Here is an 18,309-nt window from a genome sequence, read left to right as displayed (position 1 = left end):
ATCTGTCTGAAAGTACTTGGGGAAAGTAGTTTAATAACCACATGCTTTTAGCCATTTACTTCATTAAATCACACTTACAGAATATCAAGTAACCAGATGTACTTGTACTTATTCTGTACTTGAAAATAGACATGCAGTCTTTTTCATATCTAATCCAAATAGTACAAACATATAGATTGTTTGTGCTTATTGATTCTTATCGTTATTGACGCTTTGGTGCCCTCTGCTGGCACAAACGGAAACTGCATTTGTGTTAGAGCTCATTCATACTGCAGTACATGCACTCTTGTAACTTCCTCCATCATTTTTTTTAAAGTTGTACCTTCTCCTGGGCGTCAAGCATTAATAGTAAGCAGCTTCTGCATCTACCCTCCAGTTTGTGGATCCAGCCTCGATGGTGTAGTGTCCATGGGCATAGCTGCTGGCAGCATCCTTCTTCCCCCGAGTCCAGCTGCTGGTTGAACTGCTGGTGATGGATCTAAACCTCATGCAAGGACACATATTTTACTTTTAATCAGAGTAGATTAATATTCAGCCAGTACAAAGTAACATCATACTGTGAAGTAGTAAAAACTAATATTTTAAGTGCTCAAAGTCCAGTAAGCAATTTCCCCACTCTCCTTGATAAACATAAAAAATGTAACAAAGACGATAACATTATCAATGGTAACTAATGCTAAATGAAGTAAGCTTTAAACCTATATCTGCGCATAAAAAGAAACTTTACATTTTTAAATACTTATTTTGCTTCCTGACACTGGTTTTAAACAAGTTGAAATAGGAACAGAATACCAGATGTAACTCTCACAGATGAGTCCTGTGTGATTAGCTAATTTCTTATTTTAACCGGGGAGGCTTGTTATGCTGTCTGAATGCGATTGGGAGAGCGCTTTTCTAATCGGTTAAACAGGAGCAAACGTCATCCAGCCTTAGCACAGGTGTTTCTAATAAGTATAAAGTAAGTACTAGCAAATTATTAAGATACTTTTAGAATAGTTTGATATCAATGCAGTACTTTTACAACTGTCTACTCAAAAAATACATCAATCAAATTACATAGATGTAGTTTGACCCAAACTACATCAAAGAGACCCATTAAGATTCTTAGAATACACTGTATAGGGGGTCAACAATTACGCTAAACCAAGGGCCTTTTAAAAAAAAAACGTAAACAGGTACTGTGACAGTAACATTATTAGAAATAAGTCTTTAATAATAAGTTGGAAATAAGTCTCACTCGTAATGTGTCATAACAAGGTCAGTTTTGCTGAGACTTAAATAAGACTGATATTTACAGTCCTGTTATCAAAATAGATTTCATGAAACATTATATAAAGGGCTGAACTTGTCGTTGCATTTATCCGTCTATATCTACTTTATTTTAAAGTAGGTGAAAGATTTTGTTTTTTCTAATACCAAGCAGTTCTAGGCTTTAGACCACTATATGCATGGTTACAGAAGTCAGTGAATAAATGTGACACTAAAATTTTATATGTGATTAGTTTGCGGCCCTGAAATAGACTGGCTTCAGGGAGTACCCTGCCTCTCATCCAATAGACCCAAGCCCCCTGTGACACTAAACAGGATAAACAGTTCTATATATTGGATGAATGTCCTTTTCATGTCCAACAGTTTGCTAATGAAAAGGCATTTTCTTTTAACTCTTCTCTCTTTACCTAATTATATGCATGCTCCAAGATTCATCATGTCCTCTGTATTTAAGAGATGACCACAGTTTACATGCACACAGAAGCAACAAAGATGTGATTACCGCGCTTTTAAGAACAGTGTTTACATGCCAAAGTTGAGATGTCAAGTTAATGGATTCGTTTTTTTGTTTTTTTACTTTTTCAAGCGTGTGCCACAAAATTCTGACAAACATTCATGAGGTCTACTGATTAATGATCCCAAACTGACCACTAGCACCACAAAAAAGGATGACATTAATGGTTTGGGGTATAATGCGTTGACAACTATTGCATGGATTGGGATAAACTTTGGTACAGATATTCATGTTCACCTCCGAATAACCTCTAAAAATGTGAAGTCATCAAATTTCATGTAAGAAAGCTCTGTAACTGAGAGCTATATTGGTATCACTTTCCTATTTGTGTTTGTTGGGAGCCAGGAGACAGTTTTCTTTGGCTTAAAAAGTGGAAACCTAGTTTCATAGGGAACAAAACTCTGTCTAAAATTCACTGAAAATACATTGCATGTTAATTTATCTACATTTAAACATTAAGAATTTCTTTACCCCTTTTCCAGTCTTTATGCTAAACTAAGCTAAACAGCTTATGGTTGCATTACATTTTAAAGACGCTCATCATGGTGTCCCCATCTCACTTCACCAACAGAAGTGAATAAGCATATTTCCCAACATCTCAAATTGTTTTCCTGCAAGTAGTAATTTCCACAATCCTCAAGTAATTGTACATATGCACAAGCAAGGCATGAAAACCAACAGTAAGCATATCGTCTTACTGTTGAGTTGCTCAAACATTAGTCAGTACTGTCATCATACCCAATACTGTATGTCTTTCCAAGGGCTCGACCACTGAACTGCACAGTAATCCTGCTCCGCATCAGAATCAAGTATGGGAGTCACTGAAGTATTGAATTAAATTGGCTTTTACGTAAATCCTTCATTGCCACAGGCACACTGGCTTTCACAACAATGAATCGGTCAGGTTACACAAATTCAATAGATAATTATGTATTGTGACATTTTTATTATTTGACAGCTAAAGTAGTGATTGATAATAACTTGAACTGAAGGATTAGTGAGTGATGACTTACTGTAATTTATTGGAATGTTTGTGAGATATTACATTTTTAAAATGTTATGCAGCCGTGGAGGCATGTTATTGTTACCCATTTTGGAATTCAGCTGGGAGCTCAGACATCAAATATGAAGCATGTTAATCGCTGCTGCTGGTTATATATTGAGTTTGTGGTATTTGTAATACACTTGTGATGGTACATTTTTAATAGCCTACTGCAAATATACCAATCTATGTAGGACTTCGTACATATTCTCCCCCCACCCCACAGATCTACATTTTATAGTGCCACTTGCAGAAACTACTAGATTTCTTGCATAGCAACTGTAGAACTGAATATTGTTCGTCATCGTTACACCAGGATCAAATGCCAATCGCCATTGTTTGGAGCAACTTAACCCTTATGCAGAAGTGTTAGCTGATCAGTTTGGCTCGTCCCTGTGAAATAAGTGCACGAAAAAGTCAATCGAATCAAAAACTTTATTTTTGACATTAAGAAACAAATCAGGGATCAATAGTGGGAATGCATGAGATTTTAGTACTCTTCTCCTTCATCCTCATCTCCTACACTATCAGTTCCAACCTCCTCATAATCCTTCTCCAGAGCTGCCATGTCCTCTCTGGCCTCTGAGAACTCTCCCTCCTCCATACCTTCACCCACATACCAGTGAACGAAGGCGCGCTTAGCGTACATCAGATCGAACTTGTGGTCAAGCCGAGCCCAGGCCTCTGCAATAGCAGTGGTGTTGCTCAGCATGCACACAGCCCTCTGGACCTTGGCCAGGTCTCCACCAGGAACTACAGTGGGGGGCTGGTAGTTGATGCCAACCTTGAAACCAGTAGGACACCAGTCCACAAACTGGATGGAGCGCTTGGTTTTGATGGTGGCAATGGCAGCATTCACATCTTTGGGCACCACATCACCACGGTACAAAAGGCAGCAGGCCATGTATTTTCCGTGGCGAGGGTCACACTTGACCATCTGATTGGCTGGCTCAAAGCAGGCGTTTGTGATCTCAGACACTGTTAACTGCTCATGGTAAGCTTTCTCAGCAGAGATGACAGGGGCGTAGGTGGCCAGAGGGAAGTGGATACGGGGATATGGCACCAAGTTGGTCTGGAACTCGGTCAGATCAACATTGAGGGCACCATCAAAACGAAGGGAAGCCGTGATGGAGGACACAATCTGACTGATCAACCTGTTCAGGTTGGTGTAGGTAGGACGCTCGATGTCGAGGTTCCTACGGCAGATATCGTAGATGGCCTCGTTATCCACCATGAAGGCACAGTCAGAGTGCTCCAGGGTGGTGTGGGTGGTCAGGATGGAGTTGTAGGGCTCCACCACAGCTGTGGACACCTGGGGAGCTGGGTAGATGGAGAACTCCAGCTTGGACTTCTTGCCGTAGTCAACTGACAAGCGTTCCATCAGCAAGGAGGTGAAACCGGAGCCGGTGCCACCTCCAAAGCTGTGGAAAACCAGGAAGCCCTGAAGACCAGTGCACTGGTCAGCCTGAGGAAAGAGGGGGGACAGTGAGCATGCAAGAGATATACAGCTATGATTTAGTTTGATATTTTAAACCAAATATAAACAAACATAAATTACTCCTCCTGACTACAAGTTTACCCACCAGTTTGCGGATCCTGTCCAGAACCAGGTCAATGATCTCTTTGCCGATGGTGTAGTGTCCACGGGCGTAGTTGTTGGCAGCATCCTCCTTACCAGTGATCAGCTGCTCAGGGTGGAATAGCTGCCGGTAGGTTCCAGTGCGAACTTCATCTAAAAAGGTTTATTTAAAATAAAAAAATCAAAAACAAAAACTATCAATTGTTGAGAACCGGTTTCACTGTTTCACTTTAATGACTGTCTGTGACTACAGATACCACTCACCAATTACAGTGGGCTCCAAATCCACAAAAACAGCTCTGGGGACATGCTTTCCAGCTCCAGTCTCACTGAAGAAGGTGTTGAAGGAATCGTCTCCTCCTCCAATGGTCTTGTCACTGGGCATTTGTCCATCTGGCTGTATCCCATGTTCCAGGCAGTAAAGCTCCCAGCAGGCATTGCCAATCTGGACACCAGCCTGACCAACGTGCACAGAGATACACTCACGCTGCAAAAAATAAATAAATAAAAAAGTTTTCAGTGCAATAATAATCACAAATTCCTCTATAGCCTTGCTGAGATACAGTCTCTGAAAAAGGTCTCTTTAGTTTGACTTACACACTTAAGGCAACTCATCACAAGAACTGTTTTACAAAATGCCTACTGCAAGATAAAGACATTACCTCGTTTGTGCTCTGAACAGAAAAGGCTGATCAGACAATGTACAAAGAACTTTTTACAAGTTTTGTGGTGGAAAAAACCAAACACAGCTGCAGCTTAACAAAAGATGCAGGTCTACACGACATTCAACAGGACAGTTGAATTTGAAAGCCCAATAAGAATTTCAGTGAATAGGCTGTTTAAAAATCCTGTGGTTGGCAGTTTTAGAGAACAGGCCCCCGGACGGATTACCTAAGGGGTACAGATCAAGGCTGGGCAGGGCCAGAGCTTATGTGACTTATAAAATCACTGTTAACGATTTGTTTTAAAGAAAATAAAGGGATCTTTAAATAAACAAAAAAAGAAAAAGAAAAAGAAAAAAAAAAGAAAGAAAGAAAGAAAGAAAGAAAAAAAGAAAGAAGCACAGCAGCAGAGGAAACTACAAAGTCGACAAGGGACTTTCCAGTCTCGGGTTTTTTGTAGGATGAACGGAGTTGACTTTTTTCATAATGTGGACCACGTTGACCTTCGCAAACTGGGTCAGTGTGCAGACAGACAAATCCGGAAATCGCCAGCTATGAACGAACTTGACTGTGGGCTGTGGCCCGTCGAGACAGTTTCCTTTGACTAAAGTTCCAGTTTAAAACTATCGACTTTCCGTTTTTTCCCGTTTAAAAAATAAAAAAGTAGCCTATTAATTAACGTTTCTGGTACTTCCGGAAAATGACAACCGACACTAACGTTAATTACCACGAGGTGACACACTAAAGACTGGGTTTGATTAAAAAGAATACACATGATTTAGGCTTAAAAATTAAGTATATTTTCATACTCACCATGTTTCTTAAAGTTGCAAAACTTACAGAAGTGCGTTTTAAAACAAGGAAGTGACAAAGTTAACTCTCACAAAAAGGTCTTTATGAGACCAGTGTAAGATGTAACTGACGACTAAGAGCTGGGCGAAATCTTTTATACTGTCTGACCAGGCGGAAACGTTCTTCTGAATCCAATTGGTCAAAAGTCACGTGTGCTTTTTCTATTGGTTAAAGTGAAACGATGTATTCCGCGTTCTTCTTCAGAAAAGTGAAGCAATCAAATATGATATGATACGTTTACTGATGAACCTAGGAAACTGTGTTGGAACTGCCCATCACACTGCATCTTAATAACAACAATAATTATCATGATAATTATAATTGTTATTAAGATGCAGTACTTCTATATATAAAACGAAGAAAAAGATGAATGTCGTTAAATTTTAGAGTTCAAAAAATGAGCCAGCATCTATACCGACCCAAAATATCATAGCAAGATAAAATAATATCATGATAAATAAATCTACCTTTGCAGTAAAAGGAGCCAACATACTGTACTGTAGTTCTATCGAGTATTTCTATTAATTAATCCACCTATCCATCTATATGCCAACATACTGTACTGTAGTTCTATCGAGTATTTCTATTAATTAATCCACCTATCCATCTATATTGTATGTTATGCTGTACTTGTAACTTCAGTATTTCATCCTGAGCTCAGTTACAAAACTATATTTTTATTCAAATCATTTGAAAAGCTTATGTTTGTTATAAGTAAAACTGCCCAACGGTACATACAAATACCACCAGTAGTTGGACTGACTATTATTTAATTTTCATTTAATTAATTCCTACTCTAAAAATGACAAAACATTTTATGGTTTAACCCTTGTGATATGGTCCCTTTGACCTGTGACAACTTTGGGGATTTGAAGGCAAAACAAAAATTTTAAAAATGCATAAAATCCTTAACATACACTTTCTTTATTTTAACCACTGACTCATAATTAACATTTGTAATGAATGTTTGCAATTACTAGATCACATTTACCAATCCAGGCTATGTAATATGTTATTCGTTTTTGTGATATTTACATTTGTCTAACAAAATATGATAAGATATGATATGATTTTGATAAGATTTTGGTGAGATAAATCTAGAAAACAATTAAATGGAACAATTCATCAAAAGTTATTTTGAACTAATATATGTATAATAAAACAAATTCAAGTGACATATTATATAGTGCATATACAAATATACATGTCATGTACATGTGTCACAGCCTTTCATGTGGGTCCTGGTACCATCCTTTATACACTGTTGCCCATAAAGTTGAAATAAAATATTTTTTACCTCTTCTCATCAAATTGTTGTGACAATGTCATTTATATTTGACAGAAAAAAAGTGTATATCTTCTCAAAACTTCATTGATCCATCTGCAGAAATGGCAGCAAAATTTAGCTGTAAGGCCCTCTGAGCGTTGTAGTCGTTGCTCATGCTGCAGGTGGAGGATTGTAGATGACTTTACTTATACACTGCAATCAAGAGCTAGTTATTTGTTTTGCCCTTCCAGACAGGTTCCCACACTACATTTTATTTTGTTTTTTTGTCCTTTCGGCTTATCCCGTGAGTTCAGGGTCGCCACAGCGGATCATTGTACGCATGTTGATTTGGCAGTTTTTTTTTTACACCGGATGCCCTTCCTGACGCAACCCTCCCCAATTTCTACCGGGCTTGGACCGGCACTGCACAGCTGGGGAGGGGAATGGGCTGTTAGGGGTTCAGTGTCTTGCCCAGAGACACTTCGACACATAGCTGGGACCGGGGATCGAATCACTGACCCTGCCTTACCAACTGAGCTACAGAGATAAAAAGATGAGGTTTTTAAGGCTATCTGGCACTCACGTTTGCCTAACCAGTATATATGGAAACAACATTTGTATTTTGCTATTTCAGCAAAAAGAAAACTTTTTCCAGCTTATATCTAAAACTTGGATTTGAGAAACTAAGATTTCATCTTTAACATGATGCTTTGAAATGGCCATAGCATTTTATGTAGCATAGCATTGTCTTGTAATAATTTGTTTCACCTCCACCCACTGCCACCAGCAGAGGTCCCCATTTGTTGAGACATTGTTCATCTTGCTGATTTGTCCAGTGGCCACATAATGTAAAGTAGATAAAACCAGGATTTGATGAATCTGTATTAAATAAGAATCCCTGTTACACACCTGGAGCATATAAAGCATCTGTTAGAAATCTGTTTAATTTACACACCTTCAAACCACAGTCACATTTGCAGTCTTACCTTATTGTGCCCAGATACCTGCTTATCTACAACATGTTGATTCACTGTAAGTTTAGTACTAATTCAAAAGAAGCGATTTACAATAACAATCCAAGACACACTAACTATGACAGTTTGTTGACTTGATAAAACACATTTCCTGAAATCGCCTCTCCTTTTTCTCAAAACACCGAACACAAATCCCAAACTCTGAGCTGAATTCACAAAATCGTTGACTTGTCGAATCAGAACTATTATATCTTTGTTTAAAAGCAAAAGCCGCTGTCATACGTCACACAAAACAAGCAATGCAAATCACTGCACAGCAGTCGTCACACTATCCACAGAACATGAAAAACACTGTCATCTTGGCATAGCAGGACAAAAAGCTCTTTAGTATATTTTTGTATTTATCATTTATCTTTGTTGTTTATGTAAACTATTAAACCAGCAAAAAATTAAAAAATAATGAACTGTTTTTGTTTTGTTTTTACAGTAAACAATCAGCCAGACATCCGTTCTGCCTCACCAGGCCACAGGACTTCATGTGGTCTTTACAGTACAGTAAAACCCTTAAGTAAAATCCTGTAGCTTCCACGTTTAACTTTCTGAATGTCTCAATCACACAGGCTTAAAAGAACGAGACCAGACAGGATCTACAATTGTTGATCTAATTTAATCTGATACGACTGCTCCTAGTTGGTCGCCCTTGATCGCTCCTCTTCCTCTCCCATTGTTTTCCTCCACTGTTGGCGTCAAAGACCAACTCACACATGCCATTTGCATTTGAACTGGCTCTTACTCAGTTATCTTTTTGAGCTCAACCTCAATCACTGACCAGACAAGTATTTTAAGATTTTACCTGTACTGTTAACAATAAAAACAGTGTGTGACTTGTGTTTAACCTTTGGGGCCTGTGTGTAGCATTTTGTAAGTTCACCAACACGCACATTATGTTCCATCAGTGAAAATGTGAATCAGATCTGAAAATTGTTTCCACCTAGGCAAACAATGTTTGAGGTCTTGCAAAATAGAATGATTTGAAACATTACATTGTTTCCAGAATAAGGTTTGATGTTTCAGCAATTTAGAGAATCTGGAAAATTATCAGGCACTTTCACATTTAGTCTCTAGTTACTTTTCTGTTTAGCACTTTTTATACCACCTTTGTAGTCAAAGGACTGTTTTCTGTACTGTGTCAGTGTCAGTGTAATACAGCATTTTGGAACTAATAAAGATTCTATAAAATCATAATCACCATATGAGCAAAGCACGAGATGTGTCTTAAGATAAGATTGTTAACACATGTTCCAACATGTGTTTGTAGAGGCATAGCATGTGGTGGTCCCTACATCATGTCTCCTCATCCCATGCATGAACAGGGTCCCAAAAAGTCAGAAAACCCCTGGGATGGAAACCCTGACATGATGCAAAAGAGAAAAAAAAAGAACAAAACAACCAATAAAGACTAAGGGTGACGTAATAAAGGGGGAAAAAAGCCCCAAAAATGGATGCTAAAGGCCAAAAAATGGCAGAAAATGAAAAAAAAAAAGACCAAAATTAGAGAGAAATGACATAACAGCCTCATGTGAGGTGATTTGTTTTCTCAGTCTGGGGGTCCTTGGAGATGGGGGGGGGGCATTTAATTGTATGTGTCCATTTTCTCATAATCTGTCCACGTCCAATATTTTAAAACATGGTGACAAAGAACTTCCTATTGAATAATCAATTTATTTTCTGTACCCTACCTGGCACTCAGAGGTGACAACAATGAAACATTTCTTCTCATGTTGCTTTGCTTTCTGTCTTCTCTTCTCTTCTTTCACTTGCTTCGTAACTCACCTGTAAGTCGCTGTGGATAAAAGCATCAGTCAAATGAACACATCTCCATGTAACCTTCAACATCGGTGACATAACATTTCATTTACAATTGTGATTTGTTTCAAATCAAAGGTCTAATTTGCATATGGCAATATTCACAAATGTTTGGTGGATTTTTGTGTGAATGTATTCTTTGCATTACACAAAAATCTGGTTGGGAAAATGCGTTTTACATGGTTGTGGTTCATCCACAGCAACAAAACGAACAAAACAGTACAAAATGTCATGACGTTGGATATACGTATTGCAAAAAATAAAACAAAGACTTCAAAGTGAAGTGTGAGCTCACTAGGTGTGTCACTGGCACATTCTCTCACCATAGTAAAGTGCACAAATGAAATTCATAAAATCCATAGGTAATAACTGAGAGGTTTCACTTCTCTGTCTACAAGGGCTGAAGATGGTATGCTTGGAATTTCTTAAACAATTTATTATTATTAGGTTTATTCTCCTTCTCCATCCTCCTCCTGCTGTGACTCCATCAGCTGCTTCACACTCATTACAGAACCTGTAGTCGAAATAAGAATTATAACAATGTGAAACTGGCTGTACATGATGGTGTGTCTCCAAATTTGTTTTGGTAGATTAGTCTCTAAAATCTAAAGGCTGGTTTTATGTTTAAATGGTTGTTCTGCTGGCTTTGGGTGACAAACAGTGTTAATATACAATAAGTGTATTTATAATGTTAAAAAGAAAATAAAACGAAAACTTCCGTGTTCAGTCACTATCTAACATTTTAATCATTATGTTTTCAATCACAAATTCACATTAAATGCATTCAGGTCAGCCTCTGCAGTAGTGTTAACAGTGTGCTGTTTTCATGTGTAATGGTCCAAACACGCTATCAGGACCTTGAAGCCCAATACTGTGCTGTGTCAAACTGTCCTCTGAGAAAAGGATAATTTTGTCCTCCACAACAGCTGGCTAGTGTTTGTGCGTTGGGATCACAATCACATCATTCACTGGGAATAAAAGTTACCCATGAATTTATTCTCTAATAGATATTTGTAAATAATAATATTTAGGAAGCGCTGACAGCTAGAAGGTTGCAGGTTCCAATCACCGACTTATCGCAGTAAGTCTAGCTTAGCATAAAGACTGGAAACAGAGGGAAACAGCTAGCCTGGCCAAAATCTAAAGGTCACTAAAGGTTACAGTGTCACTAAAGCTTACTAAAAAAATTATTTCTGTTGCTGATGTATTTAATTTCTGCTCTTGGCCCAGAGAGTCAATAAACTGTCACCTAAAATAATTTTATAATTTGGATTTTATAGGGTTAGTAGGCAAAACTGCTAAGGTAACTGGCCGCTCGTTTTAACGTCATATTTCAACAATAGCTCGTCTCTTCAAGAGTTGCCACAAAGGTACATTGATTTTTGCATGAGTTTTTACACCATTTTTATCCGGGCTCGGGACTGGCACCAAGGTGGGGTGAAATTCGACGCTGCAGCCTTCTGCATCCCAACCCAATGCTCTACCACTGAGCAACCAGGCCCCCTGATGTAGCTTCATATTTCATACATGCTAAAACTTTCTAAAATCTGCATTTGTATATTTACAGCTGTGTACAAACATCATACTGAAGCATGGACTTAATTCACTCTTTTCTCTATGTGCAGTGAAAGCTTCTGCACTAGCTGGTCTAAATGTCTACATGGTTCCCTCAGACATGGAGGAGGACAACACTGAGGATGAGGCCTCCTCTGCCTCCACTAATCAGCCTCCACAGGATACACCCTCAGTGGCCAAGACCCCCTCCCCAATAAACCATGACATGCCAGCTGACAGCAAGGCAGGAACGGGGTCCAAAGCAGGTAAACAATTTCCAAGTACTTTATCAGGATACAGGTTTATTACTACCTCAGTAATTTGATGAATCTCCAACAGAGATGGTATCTGCAACACAAGGAATGTGTCCTGTTAAAGTAAAAAAAAAAAAAGAGCTCATAGCAGGTAACCAGGTGCCAGATGAAGCATCACCCAATTTCCCAAAATGTAAATGTTATGTAAATTTTCAAAGAAGCATTGTCTTTGTGTGAAACATGCAAGTTGACTACGCAGTGAATTGCTCCATTGTGCTCTGAGGTTTATGATTGAATCCTAATTTAAATCCTGATGTAGACAGATTTTATGCCATGTGACATGTTTATGGGTCTACAAAAGATCCAAGTCATAAAATTCTAAAGTGAGACTTCTAATTTTCAGAGGTGGTAGAAAACTTGATTTACTCAAGTGAAAGTGCAAGTATTTGCCTAAAAAATACTCCACAAAGTATCAAATACTAATTTGTTCTTAGTTGAAAATCCAAAATGACGGATAAAGCAACAACAGTTCTCCGAAGATGAATCTATAATAAAATATTTGTTAGTTGCAGCCCTGACAAATTCTGAACAAAGCTATTTGCATCACCTCAAATTTCTGTTTAATATAAGCTGTGAAATCACTATGTTAAACAAAATATGTATATTCAGCTTTGTCAAAGTCAGAAAATAACATAGTTTAAATGACGACAGAAGAATATACATGAGGACACAATGGCCCATTCTGTGTTTGTACTCACCAGATAAACAGCAAACAGTGACACTAACAGGCCAAGCAACAGTAGCAGTGGTTGCTAAGAGGGAGGCTGACGATAAACCTTCTGACGATGACTGTGTGATTTATCGCTATGGTTCCTTCTGCACTGGGATCGAAGTGTATGGTGAGAGATAGTTTGTTAGTGCTGTTTTTTTTAATGTAAAATGAAAATATTTCAAATGACTATTAGTGACATTGCTTCTCTTATTGTAACTTGTCCTTGTTTTCAGAGGGAATCGAAAAAGTAGAGATAATACAAATGAACAATGTTGCCATGGCAACACCTCAAATGAATAAAAATGTTTTGGATATCACTGTTTCCTGTCAGGGAAGGTAACAGTTCAAATAATCAATTCAAACAATTTGTTTCCTTTAAAAATGGATTATTGATCATTTGTTTCACTGAGGCATCTCCTCCATCTTTTCCAGCATCCCTAAAGAGGTGTGCAGTGTGATTCTGGATGCAGAGTTCTTGAGGCCAATTCACACTGCATGCAATATGGTGGAGCCTTCCAAAGAGTGCCAGATGGTGCTGCATCACTTCTTCAATGACTCTGGTGTCTACTGTATCAACGTGTCCATGGCCAATGATGTCAGTTTAGCTGTCACAAGTGCCAAATTTAATGTCGATATTGGTACGCAACATAAAAACTACCACATACAAGTTTGCAAAGTATGATAATACATGATCTTGGGTCTTGGTTCTAGGCTCTGGAGGCCACAGCACGGTCAGGCTCACAGCTGCTCCAGAGCCTCAATATTCTGGAACCTCCCGAACAGACTTGGAGCCATCGATAACTGACCTTATAGTTTACAGACACCTGGGTTGTCTTTTATTCATAGTTTTTTTTTATACATATTTTACTAAATGACACGTATCATCAGTGTGTAACATTTAGATTTAAATCAAAAGTATTTGGATTCATGCTTTTAGACATGGCCTGGTCTTTGTACCTAATTAAAGCGAGTTTGGTAATAAATCTGTTTGGTTTCATTTGGATAAAACTGATTTTTAACATTTTATGAATAAAATATGCTCCAGTTTGTACTGATGCATGACAAATGTATAACTATTATGCAACTTCACTGATGGCTGAGCTTCTTAAGGGCTTATTGAGACTTGAGACTGACCTACTGTTCCCTACCAAATAATCTGAAGCTGGACTCAATCGCGTTTTACAAAGCTAGCAAGACTTCAAACGCCTCTACTTGTTATAACTGAAGTGGAATTTTAAAAATGTAATTAATTATTATGGGTAAAAGTCCAACACTTCAAAAACTGTGTCCTTTTCATTATATAGTTAAAAGTTAAAAATGTTGTTACAAGCTGTATCTCTTAGTAAAAAAAGACCAAAGAATTCATGTCACAGGAATTTTATTTAGATCACAGCCAAACTTGACAATTTCAGTAGTTTAATTCTGAACAGTTAAACTTTAATTGATAAACAACAACTTCTGTTTGGAATGCATACAACCACACATTGTAATCAACTTTTTCCTGTTTAACTAATGCCTTCATGTCCCTCTTAATATTCCTCTCCTTCTTCCTCTCCCTCACCCTCAATGGAGTCGACTCCTACCTCCTCATAATCCTTCTCCAGAGCTGCCATGTCTTCTCTGGCCTCAGAGAACTCTCCCTCCTCCATACCCTCACCCACATACCAGTGAACAAAGGCGCGCTTAGCGTACATCAGATCGAACTTGTGGTCAAGCCGAGCCCAGGCCTCTGCAATAGCAGTGGTGTTGCTCAGCATGCACACAGCCCTCTGGACCTTGGCCAGGTCTCCACCAGGAACCACAGTGGGGGGCTGGTAGTTGATGCCGACCTTGAAACCAGTGGGACACCAGTCCACAAACTGGATGGAGCGCTTGGTTTTGATGGTGGCAATGGCAGCATTCACATCTTTGGGCACCACATCACCACGGTACAAAAGACAGCAGGCCATGTACTTGCCGTGGCGAGGGTCACATTTGACCATCTGATTGGCTGGCTCAAAGCAGGCATTTGTGATCTCAGCTACTGAAAGCTGCTCATGGTAAGCTTTCTCAGCAGAGATGACAGGGGCGTAGGTGGCCAGAGGGAAGTGGATACGGGGATATGGCACCAAGTTGGTCTGGAACTCTGTCAGATCAACATTGAGGGCACCATCAAAACGAAGGGAAGCCGTGATGGAGGACACAATCTGACCGATCAACCTGTTCAGGTTGGTGTAGGTAGGACGCTCGATGTCGAGGTTCCTACGGCAGATATCGTAGATGGCCTCGTTATCCACCATGAAGGCACAGTCAGAGTGCTCCAGGGTGGTGTGGGTGGTCAGGATGGAGTTGTAGGGCTCCACCACAGCTGTGGACACCTGGGGAGCTGGGTAGATGGAGAACTCCAGCTTGGACTTCTTGCCGTAGTCAACTGACAAGCGTTCCATCAGCAAGGAGGTGAAACCGGAGCCGGTGCCACCTCCAAAGCTGTGGAAAACCAGGAAGCCCTGAAGACCAGTGCACTGGTCAGCCTGAGGAAAGAGGGGGGTCAGTGAGCAACTGAGATATACAGAGTTATGATTAAGTTTGATATTTTCAACCAAATATAAATAAACATAAATAACTTCTCCTCACTACAGGTTTACCCACCAGTTTGCGGATCCTGTCCAGAACCAGGTCAATGATCTCTTTGCCGATGGTGTAGTGTCCACGGGCGTAGTTGTTGGCAGCATCCTCCTTACCGGTGATCAGCTGCTCAGGGTGGAATAGCTGGCGGTAGGTTCCAGTGCGAACCTCATCTGAAGGTACATTTAAAAAAAAAAAAAAACACATTAAATAGTTGTGGTGAACCAGTTTTAAGCAGTTACATGTGTTTCACTAAATTCATGTTCAGATAAGTGATGCCACTCACCAATTACAGTGGGCTCCAAATCCACAAAAACAGCTCTGGGGACATGCTTTCCAGCTCCAGTCTCACTGAAAAAGGTGTTGAAGGAATCGTCTCCTCCTCCGATGGTCTTGTCACTGGGCATCTGTCCGTCCGGCTGGATCCCATGTTCCAGGCAGTAAAGCTCCCAGCAGGCATTGCCAATCTGGACACCAGCCTGACCGACGTGGATGGAGATGCACTCACGCTGCAGAAAACAAAAATCGTGAGGTTATCGGCTGCATGCAGTAGAAAGGTTTGCATTTAAGATGAAAAGGGAGAATATAATTTATCACAACCAGTATGTGATAATGTTATCCTAGTTCTATATTTATAAAATCGGAGCAAGCCCAACACACACACACACACACACACAGGTTGCTCTAAAGTAACCTAATCAGTCTCAGAGTTAGTAGGCAGTTATCATTTTACTCTCAGTGGGAATCTCTTTTGCAGGAGCAACAACCAATCAGTGTCAGTTGTTGCAGTTACACTAGTCTTAACGCGTAGTCAACTTTTTATTGGCGCACTGCGTTTTGTTTGGAACTGCGTTGCTATGCGACAAGCCCTTCACTGTGGCAACGGATGACGTTTGCTTAAATGGGTTCAAAACCTTCACCTATTAACCTGAGACTTTGCCATATTAAAAAGTCGATCTGGGCAATAACTAACTTGGATAAATGTAAAACAGCCCATGTTGTTTGATGAGTAATGTTGGCTACGGCATCGGGGTGTAACTCAGCAGGGTCCATTAATAGCATGCATTTTTAATGCCTTGCGCCATGCTGACAGCGCATTTCATCCAAGGTCCCTACGGATAGAGTTTCTGTGGACTCGGAAGACAAAGCAGACCGGGAACGGCCACCACTTCTGCGCATCCTCCCCGCCGGTAGCTAAGCTGAACTTCAGTCACGGGGCAGCGCCGCGGCGAGTAACTGTTAGTGATGATCGGAGATTAGTCATCCGAGGGAGGGAGTGAAACACCGCAGAAGCCGACGTTATTCATTCTGTCCACGTTACTATCCGGCTGAAAACCTCTTTTGTTCTGTCGACTCGCCACGTACCCACCCACAGCGCGCCAGATAGCCCCCCTCCTACACACACACACACACACACCCCGAACCCCATATTCTAACCACTCCACCTTAAGATTTGCTTGTTTAAGAACTAACATTTGATTCCAAGCTAAGTCCTTGGTCCCGCTTTCCCGTTCGTTAACGCTCCCATCCTCTTCCTCCTCTCACACACAAACTCACACTTATTTACTCTGGAAACGACGCGTATTCCTCAAGTATGGCTGTTTATGAAAAGAAGTTCTTACCATTTTGTAAGGTTTTAGTCGCGTTAGAGGGTTGGAGAAGCTCCTCGCTAGGGAGTCTTACAATTCGACAGTTATGGGGTCGATGTAAGAGATAATGGCGCACATGAGGATGGACAGTGGTTTATATGCAGCTCCAGCCCCGGCGCTGGCGGCTGCTGCGCTGCTATTGGTTTCTGTACTGTCAATCTGACGTTTGGAGCCGGTTCGCTTGTTTCTATTGCATGAGGCGCTCTCCCGCTTCCAAGACCGCCTCCCAGACCCCACCCGACTGCCGTCATCGTCCCGTTATTGTGCGCCTCTCATGGCGCCTCGCATTGTGAGGAAAATGCTGCGTAATTTTCTGCATGTTGGTACCAGACAGGCCCAGTCTGCCCCATAGCCAATACTTTGTATACACGTCCATGTTGGGAAATAATAACGGATTAAATAGTTTGTAACCGAGCAGAGCAAAGCTGATAACAGCACCATCATAATTGTACTGATACCGGTTATTCCCTCTGCCTTTGTGGCATTTATTCATTATGCATGTAACTGATGTCTGACCACCTGCCAGTACCAAATCCATGGTGCAGTATCCCAACATGTTAAGCCAAGAGTTCTGTCCCTTATTTGTATTAACAGTAGTATTAGTATTAGTAATTGATGCTACTGCTCTTACTCGAAAGGCTTGAATTCTGATTTGTAACTTTTGCCTGTAGTCAGTAAAGGAATATGCACTTAATAGTGAATATGAAATTAGTCATGCTTAATCATCAGTTACTTTTTGCATTTTTACCATCTGGCCTCTTGCCTCCAGTGATGCCCATTTTATATCATATGGTTTCTTCAATGTAATATCCATATTCTTTTTTTAAAGTCTTCATATAGTTGTTGTAGACCAATTAAGAGTAGAAGCAAATTTTATTTATTTTTTTATAGTATTGCAGATTCATTTTTCAGTTTTATCACCGTAAAAGAGGTCAAACTGCCCGGTCATAAATGAGGGACATGTAGGCCACAGAGTGCCACAGACGCCCAACCCCCAGCCCTCCTCCCAAGGATGAACTGTTGCTAGGAAATGAATAATGGAGTTGCCTGGATACAGGCTAGTATCCACACAGACCGCCTTTATCTGGTAGTCACATGATGCAGCTTAAATAGCAGCATTAACAGGCTGCACTGCAGCTGCCTCTTTTGGGGGGGGGGGGGAGAGATTAAGGCGCCTTAGCCATCGCTTTCCCAAAATCAGTCAGCCTGATGTACTGTGTCTTTAAGGAAAAGAATTCATTCTCGTCTATAGGTGCATGTGTCCTTTCTTATAAAACTGCTGAATAAATTATCCGGAGGAGGACTGGGTGTGGCCTCCGTGGCACATGAAGCATGGCCTTGGTGGTTCAGCTTCTTTGTTCATCCATTTACTAAGATAGTCGTTGGCCATATTTCTGGAGATGCTACAATCTCACTTCTGTCTGACTCAATGTTTTTTTTAAAAGCCATAC

General features: G+C 40.2%; 3 protein-coding genes across 3 annotated transcripts; 1 reads left to right on the top strand and 2 right to left on the bottom strand.

Annotated features, from left to right (window-relative positions):
* Positions 1 to 3,246: 3,246 nt before the first annotated feature.
* Positions 3,247 to 6,037, bottom strand: LOC137139997 (tubulin alpha-1C chain). Its single transcript, XM_067527998.1, has 4 exons — positions 5,880 to 6,037; positions 4,669 to 4,891; positions 4,409 to 4,557; positions 3,247 to 4,290 (listed from the first exon to the last, which is right to left on the bottom strand). Exons 1-4 carry the CDS (start codon positions 5,880 to 5,882, stop codon positions 3,316 to 3,318), a joined length of 1,350 nt encoding a protein of 449 aa, XP_067384099.1. The 5' UTR covers positions 5,883 to 6,037; the 3' UTR covers positions 3,247 to 3,315.
* Positions 6,038 to 10,839: 4,802 nt separating this feature from the next.
* On the top strand, positions 10,840 to 14,187 carry LOC137139969 (melanocyte protein PMEL-like). The gene is made up of 4 exons (XM_067527942.1): positions 10,840 to 11,845; positions 12,595 to 12,732; positions 12,839 to 12,941; positions 13,038 to 14,187. The coding sequence occupies exons 1-4, from the start codon at positions 11,686 to 11,688 to the stop codon at positions 13,285 to 13,287; spliced, it is 651 nt and encodes a 216-aa protein (XP_067384043.1). The 5' UTR covers positions 10,840 to 11,685; the 3' UTR covers positions 13,288 to 14,187.
* On the bottom strand, positions 13,967 to 16,992 carry LOC137139968 (tubulin alpha-1A chain). The gene is made up of 4 exons (XM_067527941.1): positions 16,832 to 16,992; positions 15,496 to 15,718; positions 15,234 to 15,382; positions 13,967 to 15,115 (listed from the first exon to the last, which is right to left on the bottom strand). The coding sequence occupies exons 1-4, from the start codon at positions 16,832 to 16,834 to the stop codon at positions 14,135 to 14,137; spliced, it is 1,356 nt and encodes a 451-aa protein (XP_067384042.1). The 5' UTR covers positions 16,835 to 16,992; the 3' UTR covers positions 13,967 to 14,134.
* Positions 16,993 to 18,309: the final 1,317 nt, after the last annotated feature.

The sequence above is a fragment of the Channa argus genome, chromosome 13 (assembly GCF_033026475.1).
Source record: "Channa argus isolate prfri chromosome 13, Channa argus male v1.0, whole genome shotgun sequence".
Lineage (NCBI taxonomy): Eukaryota > Metazoa > Chordata > Actinopteri > Anabantiformes > Channidae > Channa > Channa argus.
Note: the sequence above shows the minus strand (reverse complement) of the source record. Positions and strands in the feature narration are given on the sequence as shown.

Bases quoted from the DNA above. Each gene is read 5' to 3' on its own strand.
- LOC137139997 (XM_067527998.1), bottom strand. The intron at 4,558-4,668 runs GTGAGTGGTATC...AAACCTTTTTAG, and splicing joins TTTGGAGCCCACTGTAATTG to ATGAAGTTCGCACTGGAACC. The intron at 4,291-4,408 runs GTGGGTAAACTT...CTCTTTCCTCAG, and splicing joins TGGACAGGATCCGCAAACTG to GCTGACCAGTGCACTGGTCT.
- LOC137139969 (XM_067527942.1), top strand. From the start codon at position 11,686: ATGGTTCCCTCAGACATGGAGGAGGACAACACTGAGGATGAGGCCTCC. The intron at 11,846-12,594 runs GTAAACAATTTC...TGTACTCACCAG, and splicing joins AGGAACGGGGTCCAAAGCAG to ATAAACAGCAAACAGTGACA. The intron at 12,942-13,037 runs GTAACAGTTCAA...CATCTTTTCCAG, and splicing joins ACTGTTTCCTGTCAGGGAAG to CATCCCTAAAGAGGTGTGCA.
- LOC137139968 (XM_067527941.1), bottom strand. The intron at 15,383-15,495 runs GTGAGTGGCATC...ATGTACCTTCAG, and splicing joins TTTGGAGCCCACTGTAATTG to ATGAGGTTCGCACTGGAACC. The intron at 15,116-15,233 runs GTGGGTAAACCT...CTCTTTCCTCAG, and splicing joins TGGACAGGATCCGCAAACTG to GCTGACCAGTGCACTGGTCT.